The sequence below is a fragment of the Zingiber officinale genome, chromosome 9B (assembly GCF_018446385.1).
Source record: "Zingiber officinale cultivar Zhangliang chromosome 9B, Zo_v1.1, whole genome shotgun sequence".
Classification (NCBI taxonomy): Eukaryota; Viridiplantae; Streptophyta; class Magnoliopsida; order Zingiberales; family Zingiberaceae; genus Zingiber; species Zingiber officinale.
The window spans coordinates 26,768,986-26,776,766 of record NC_056003.1 but is presented as its reverse complement, the minus strand read 5'-3'; the positions used below and the strand labels follow the sequence as shown (position 1 = coordinate 26,776,766).

The following is a 7,781-nucleotide window of genomic DNA, read 5'->3' as shown; positions in this document are numbered from 1 at the left end:
AGAGCCATGTTTACAAGTGATATGTGGGAGAAATGTAAATGGTCAAAAACAAACAAAGGAAAATTGACTTACTCTACAGTGATGAGCATGAGTTTTTGGAATGGTGTGACACTTTGTTTGAAAATATTTGCTCCTTTGGTAAGAGTTCTTCGATTGGTAGATGGAGATAGAAAGCCATCGATGGAGTTTCTATATGGGGAGCTTCTTCAAGCTAAAGAAGATATCAAGGTGGCTCTGAATAACGTGGAATCAAATTATCAGCCTATCATAGTCATTATTGAGTTAAAAATGAAGGATAGACTTGATACATCATTGCATACCACTGCTTTTTTGTTGAATCCTTATTTTTACTACAAAGATAGTTCTATTGCTCTTTATGAGGAGGTCGCAATGGGGATTTTTGAATGCATGGAAACTTTGCATGCCAATGAGTTAGATCTACAAGATACAATTATTAACAAGGAATTTCCAAAATATAGAAATAAGACTGGGTTGTTTGGAAAAACATTGGCAGCAAAAGCATGTGAAAAAAATGATGATACATTTGATCCATGTGCATGGTGGAGTACATACGGTGCTCACACACCTAACTTGCTAAGGGTGGCATTGAGGATACTTTCATTAACTACAAGTTCATCTGAGTGTGAAAGAAATTGGAGTACATTTGAAGGAGTAAGTTTTAAACTTTCAGTCTACTCTTTAATTAAATTAGTTATAATTTTTAATGTCTACTCTATATTCAGGTACTAACTATAATATTTACTTTCTCTGTTTTTTTTTTAGATTCATACAAAGAAAAGAAATATGTTGGATGTTAACAGGTTGAACAATCTAGTATTTGTCCAATTTAATGCTAGATTGTTGAACAAACAAAAAAGAGAAAAAGAAAGAAATGTTGATGTCCTTCTTGCAAAAGATGCTTCAAATGCACAAGGTTGGATTGTGGACGGTGGGGAAGATGATGAAGTTGAACTAGGTTCTGGGCTCACTTGGCAAATGGTTGATGAAGCAAGTGGAGCGGATGAAAATCTACAACCCCGAAGAAGCTCTAGAGTGAGAGAACTTCATGAAGATGATTTTGAATCTGAAGAAGAAGACGAGGATCACAATAATGATATTGAGTTTGTGTCCGATGAAGAACAAGTTATTGAAAATTATGGAGAAGAGGAAGCAGAATAAATACGAGTTTATGAGATATTATTAGTTGTGTAATTTTGAACTCATTTTGTTAAGACATGATTTACGTTATTTAACAATTATATTTTGCTTAGTGGTTACTGGTTACTGATTCACAATGCATTGTAATCTTGAATTGAACTATTGCTACTATTTTCCAATGTTCTACTGTTTGTCTGTTTGCTATATGATTATGATAATTTATTGCATGTTCTATTGTTTAACTGTTTTTTTTAACTCATATTTACTAAGTCTAGTATATTTCCTTTGCACAAAACTATTAATTTTCTTTTATAGTTTTTTATTTTTTGGTATTGGAAAGTATGTATTTATTTCAGCATACATAGTTAGATCTCCATTGTTATGAAATTGTTTAAGACAACATTTAGATTTGTATATGACATTATCCACAGTCCACATGAAACAAGGAATACCGAGGAATCCGCCTAGCGCCGCCTAGTCCCCGCCTAGGCGGCCTAGGCGCTAGGCGCTGGTCCGCCGCCCGACTAGCGCCTAGCGAATTTTAGAACCTTGGGTGTGTTTGGTTCAAGTTATCATGTATAACCTTGGTTATATGATTACCAGGTAATCACATAACCAAGGTTATGGGGAATAAAACATAACGAAATGTTGTTTGGTTCAACTTAGGTAATGTAACAAAAACTTGTTTGTTTGAAGGTTTTAATGAATACCCTAGTTTAATATTTTACCGTATTACCCTAAGTTACAAAACCAACTATACATAATAATAATATTATATATTATTATTATTATTATTATTATTATTTATTTTTTAATGTTTTTTTACTTTTCATTTTTTGGTATATTTTTTTACTTTTTATGTGTTTTTTTTTATTTTTTAATGTTTTTATATTTTTATATTTTTATATTATTTATATTTATATTTTTTTTACATTTTTAAAATTTTAAATTTTATTTTTAATTTTTTTATTTATTTTTTTTTTTAAATCTTTTATTTTTTAAAATTTTTTTAAAATTTTTCAAAATATTTTAAAATTTTTAAAATTTTTAAAATTTTTTCAAAATATTTCAAAATATTTTAAAATTTTAAAAATTTTCTATTTTTTATTTTTAAAATTTATATATTTTTTATTTTTTAAAATTAATTATTTAAATTGTTTTTTTAAAATTTTAAAATTTTTTAAACATTTTTTTATTTATTACATTTTTTTCATGTTTTTTCTTATCGGAGGGTATTTTTGGTAAAAAAAATTCGTTAACCTCGGAATCAAGAAAAACCTTAGGGGGCGTTTGGTTTGTATTTTTCACATTGTTTTCTGTTTTCATTTTCTAAGAAAATGAAAAACGTGTTTGGTTTACGTTTTCCACATTCATTTTTAAGAAAATGAGAGAGCGTTTTCTAAGAAAACGAAAAACGCGGAAAAGTCATTTTCTGAAAAACGAAAAATACGTATTTTTCAGAAAATGAAAATAAAAATGGGATAAACCAAACACACCATTAGTTTTCTGAGGTTTTTCGATTCCGGACTGCATGACCATTTTGCTGACGTGTCGGGCATGGAACATTACTCGGGAATCATCGAATACCTAAACCAAACAAAGTTTTTGTTGATAACCTTAAATGAATAACCAAGATTATCAAGAATAATCCTGAACCAAATGCACCTTAGTTGTTTTAGAAGATTTGTGCATTTTGAGTGTTAACACGGTTCTCATCTAAATATATATCAGCATCTAATTGAAAACTCATCTAATTATATATCAGCATGCTTCAAAATAGCACATTGAGTGTTGACTCAAAAGTCTACCGTCTTCTCTCACGTCTCCCGCGCCGAAACCCTAAACCACCGCCGCCGCGGCCGCTGCCGCTGCCGCCGCCGCCGCCGCCGCCGCCGCCGCAGCTGCCTTCTTCTTCGACAGGCGAGCTGACCGATCAGGCCACGCCGGTGTGCCTCCGACTTCGTTGTACGATTCATCCGGAGGTAATCACTTCCGATCCGTTCCGTTCCGTTCCGGCCGTTCCGATTCGTTCTTTTACCGTTATAACGTCCGAGAACGGCGTTTCAGAGCAAGCCACGTTATTTACCGGAACTTTGGAACGGCGTGAGGCGTTCCCGTTCCGGAACGCCCGTTCCGGCCGTTCCGACGAACCATAACATAGGGAGAGAGAGAGATTCAATATGGTGGTCTCTGGTAGAACTCGGAAGAAGGTTCAACACAAGTTCAAGCTCCGTGGCTTCACCTTCAAGGTTGATGCCATGGAGGAGGTCCTTGCTTACCTTGCTCATTTTCCGAATGACGAAGATGAGGCTCTTGACCTCCTTATTGATGAGATGTACAACAAATCTTGTGGGTTGCTTCAATCTTCTGTTTTTTTTTTATAAACATTTTTTTTACACCCTCAATTTCCCTCTCATTTTCTTGTTCTGAACTGAATTGAAATTCACAGTGCATTCGTCAATTTTGGATCGTGAGGTGATACATGATGTGGTTGCCTCTCTGTTAGAGGCGCATGCTGCCCCTGATAATAGTGCCAGAAGCACTAGTGACCATGCTGTCCTCCGGGTTATTGATGTATTCCACATCCATCGATTTCATTATGATGGCATCAAGAAGGTCTTCTATGAGTATGCGACTTCAAACATTTCTCTGTTTTATTCCTAATTCTCCCTTTTCTTTTAATTTTGATCAACAAGTTTCTGATTACTTTGGTTTATTTGATGTTTTGGCTTCTAAGATAATTCAACAATTTGTCTTTTGATTTATTTCTAGACACACTGGTAAGCTGCCTATCCATGGTGATGCTGTCGATAAAGCTGCCCTGTACAGGGATAGATACCAGCTTTTGTTTCAGAGGATCTCTCGTGATAAGTACTTCTCAAGACCTGTTTTTGCTACTGAAATGACTGAATCTGAGAGCTGTGAGGTACTGTTTTCCCCTAAAAATTTCAGGAATGATATATAGCAGATGCATGACAGTATGATGTACACCACTATCTATCAGTTGCCTCATTATTTATTTGCAGATTACTTCCATCCAGTCACTGATTGGTTGCACTGGAAGAAGATGGATCATGGGGGTGATCTCCCAATTGGAAGAAGGCCAATTCTACTTGGAAGATCTGGCTGCTGCTGTGCCGATTGATTTATCAAATTCAATATCCTTTATGCAGCTTATATATTGTTTATTTTCACATAAATTGTTTTAATTTCTGATGCAGTGAAGACTGTCTTTTTTATCATACAAGATTATTGGTTGAAAGTTGTCTTATATCACTTGAGGAGATCCAAGTTTAGTCACCCTTTAGGGATTTTAGTACGTGAACGAGCCATGTATGCAAGTAGAACCCTGATTGATCATGACTTTCATGAAAGCCTACCAAATGAAGGCAATTGGATTATTGAGTTTTACCAAGCAACTAAATTGTCCACTTGTGAACACTCAGCCATTGTCCTTGGATGGAAGACTTTTTTTATTGTTATAATAATAATCATTATTATTTAAAAATATAGAACAAGAACAGAAAGGCTTGAAATTGCCACATGTAGTTGTAAATACATAAAATGGTGTTTTTATCTAGAACAGTTGCTTTCAGTTTGATATTTAATTACTTTTACATAGGATGAATGCCAAATACTCATAACTTTTGCTTCCTGTTAAGATTATATACGTTGAGCACCAATTGGAATGCCTTTTAGGGTATAGGATTTATAAGTGTGATGTTCCATAACCAACAAGCCATCAGAATTTAATTTGATAACCTTCAAATTGCTATTTATTTATTTTTGTATTGTTCTTTCTATTCTTATGCGCATAAAGGATATAGAAAATAGGAAGGTTAATATTACGTGGCTTTCCTTAATATATATTACAAAATCACAGCAGGATTCCTTGTTGAAAACACTGTCATTGTTGCAGAGGGAGAATTACTTCCTAATGGAATTTTTCAGGTCAATGTTTCTTAATTTCTTTATCTATATATTAGTCTTATAGTGTTATTTTAAAAGTAAAGTCCGTGCAACATCATAACTTCAGTTAGAAGAAGAGCATAACTTATAAACTTATTGCATAATGGTTATTCAAAGCTCATAAACAATGGAGACTTGCTGATATTTTGTCAATCTTACCAATTAATTTATGGAACGCAGACCATGGCCATTTTTTTGGTAGTTCTGTACTAGGAACAATTTTTTCTATAATATTTGCAATCGTGACTAATATGATAATAGGTTAAAGTACTGATGAAAGAAAATTCATTTTTAAACTTGACTTTTTTATATATGAACTAAATCGAAAGAAGCATTCGACTGCTTTCTTGTTGCAAACAGTTCAATCATTTTCACCCTAGTCTTTGAGAAATACTAACATTTTTATTATGAAACCAGAATAGGAACAAACTCTTGGATAATTCTGCTTTATGACCATGTTAAATTCATATCACATTTCCATGAAAAAAATTAAACCTCATATCTTTTGTGTGGGTTGTAGGTTAATACATGTGGATTTCCGCCATTAGAGGATAGAGAAGTGTCATTAAAATTACTCATGGGTCTTGATTTCTTTGGTGGAGGAGTGCTATCAAATGAAGAAAGGGTATGCATCTCTGCACTGTTTCCATATTGTTGTCAAAGTTTGACGAATGTGTTCTATGTTGAACAGTCCAAGCTATTAGAGATGGAGAAGGCGGCAGTGAATCACATGCTTGTGATCCTATCAGATGTTTGGTTGGACAACGAAGAGGTACACTCACTAGGCCCCGGTTCCCCCAATCTAATTGGGTAAAAATATTACTCAAAATGATAACTTTGTTTGATGAAAAAGACTATGGAGAAACTCGCTGTGGTCTTTGATGCTTATGAGGGTGTTGAGGTGGTTCCTTATCTGTTTATCTTGATGGGGAATTTCTGCTCACGGCCATGCCACTTTGCTTTTCATTCTTATTCAAACCTCAGGTTAGCCGCTATACTATTTCAAATGCACTATTAAAGGGTTTATGTCATTGAATTTTTGATAATTACATGATTTAGCAAGCCGAGCTATCTTTGCTAAAGAAAGCAAATGACAGTGAAAATAACTTCGTAAAAAAAATGCAGAATGCAGTTTGGGAAGCTTGGGGAAATGATTGCATCTCACCCAAGGCTTAAAGAACAAAGCAAATTTTTACTTATCCCAGGTCCTGATGATGCAGGTACTGTAATTCTAAAGTCGGTCATTCAGAATCAACTTGTTGGACTTACATGTTATCCATCTCAAATTATGTGCAACATAAATGCTAATCTAATGTTATTCTAGAATATTTCACTATCAAATTGATTTAATCTTATGATTTAGGTTCATCCAAAGTACTTCCCAGGTGTGCTTTGCCTAAGTATCTCACTGAAGAATTTCAAAAACACATTCCAAATGCTATTTTTTCAAGCAACCCCTGCAGGTAAACAGTTTCTAATAAATTTTCTTAATCATATATATATATATCTTTAATATGGACAATTTCACCATAATATCATAGTCGGATCCAGATAATACAACATTCCCTCATACTGATTTTCTATTGTTAAATAATATATGTTATCACTCATCTTGCAATTTACAGAGTCAAATTTTACACCCAAGAAATTGTATTTTTCCGGCAAGATCTGCTTTACAGAATGCGTAGGGCTTCTTTGATTCCACCACCAACAGAGGAAACAAATGATCACTTCGAGCATGTGAGTTATATTATCTATGTATAAGATAATCATTTTATTCGTCGAATTTCCAATGCTCACTTGATTTTTTTTTTCCCGTGTCCTTTCAGCTTGTAGTGACTATCACTCATCAAAGTCACCTTTGCCCCTTGCCTTTGACTGTGCAACCTATCATTTGGAACTATGATCACTGTCTGAGGCTATATCCAACTCCCCATATGGTATGAAGACTTTTTATCGATAGAAGTGTCTTTGCCAATTCTGAAACATAAAAAACATGTTTCACAGATAGTCTTGGCGGACAAAAGTGAGCAGAAATCCTTCAAATATACTGGAATTACTTGTGTCAATCCGGGTTCTTTCTCTAGCGACAATTCCTTTGCGGTATATCGCCCGTGCACTCAGGAGGTCGAGTTGTCTGCCTTGGATGGTTAGGGACTACGCTTCGACTTCTACTGGTTGAGGATAATAGACCAATGAACAAGATATATCCTGTCAATGAGGAAACAAGGGATTTGTGGAAGTGGAAGTGTAAAATTTTTCGAACTATAATCTTGAGATATGCATACGCCCCTGTTCAAGATATCGATCTGATATGCATCTAAGAGGTGAAAACTTAAAATCACTCCATGTGTTACATGTGTTGCAACCTGTTTAAATTATTTGTTTACTCACGAAATGGTTTTGAACTAGTGAAATACTTTGTGAGAAAATCTTTCTTATGACTTTGTGAAATAATAATATATTTAATTGATTAAACTTTTTATATGAAAAATATTTTTTTTATAAATTTAGATATAAATTTTAATTGACCTTCAGCAATATATAGGGCAAAAATGAAAAAGAAGTACCAAATTAAGAAGAAACATCACATGAGTCTTTAGTCTCAGATTAAGAGAAACATAGTAATTTTTTTTTAAAAAAAATTCAAATGG

General features: G+C 33.9%; 1 protein-coding gene across 1 annotated transcript; it reads left to right on the top strand.

The window, feature by feature from the left end:
• The first annotated feature begins 2,933 nt into the window (after nt 1-2,933).
• Nucleotides 2,934-7,471, top strand: LOC122024483 (DNA polymerase epsilon subunit B-like). Its single transcript, XM_042583118.1, has 13 exons — nt 2,934-3,507; nt 3,608-3,785; nt 3,931-4,084; nt 4,185-4,316; nt 5,032-5,109; nt 5,648-5,752; nt 5,819-5,899; nt 5,981-6,111; nt 6,253-6,347; nt 6,491-6,590; nt 6,753-6,867; nt 6,957-7,067; nt 7,135-7,471. Exons 1-13 carry the CDS (start codon nt 3,339-3,341, stop codon nt 7,279-7,281), a joined length of 1,596 nt encoding a protein of 531 aa, XP_042439052.1. The 5' UTR covers nt 2,934-3,338; the 3' UTR covers nt 7,282-7,471.
• The last annotated feature ends 310 nt before the right edge of the window (nt 7,472-7,781 follow it).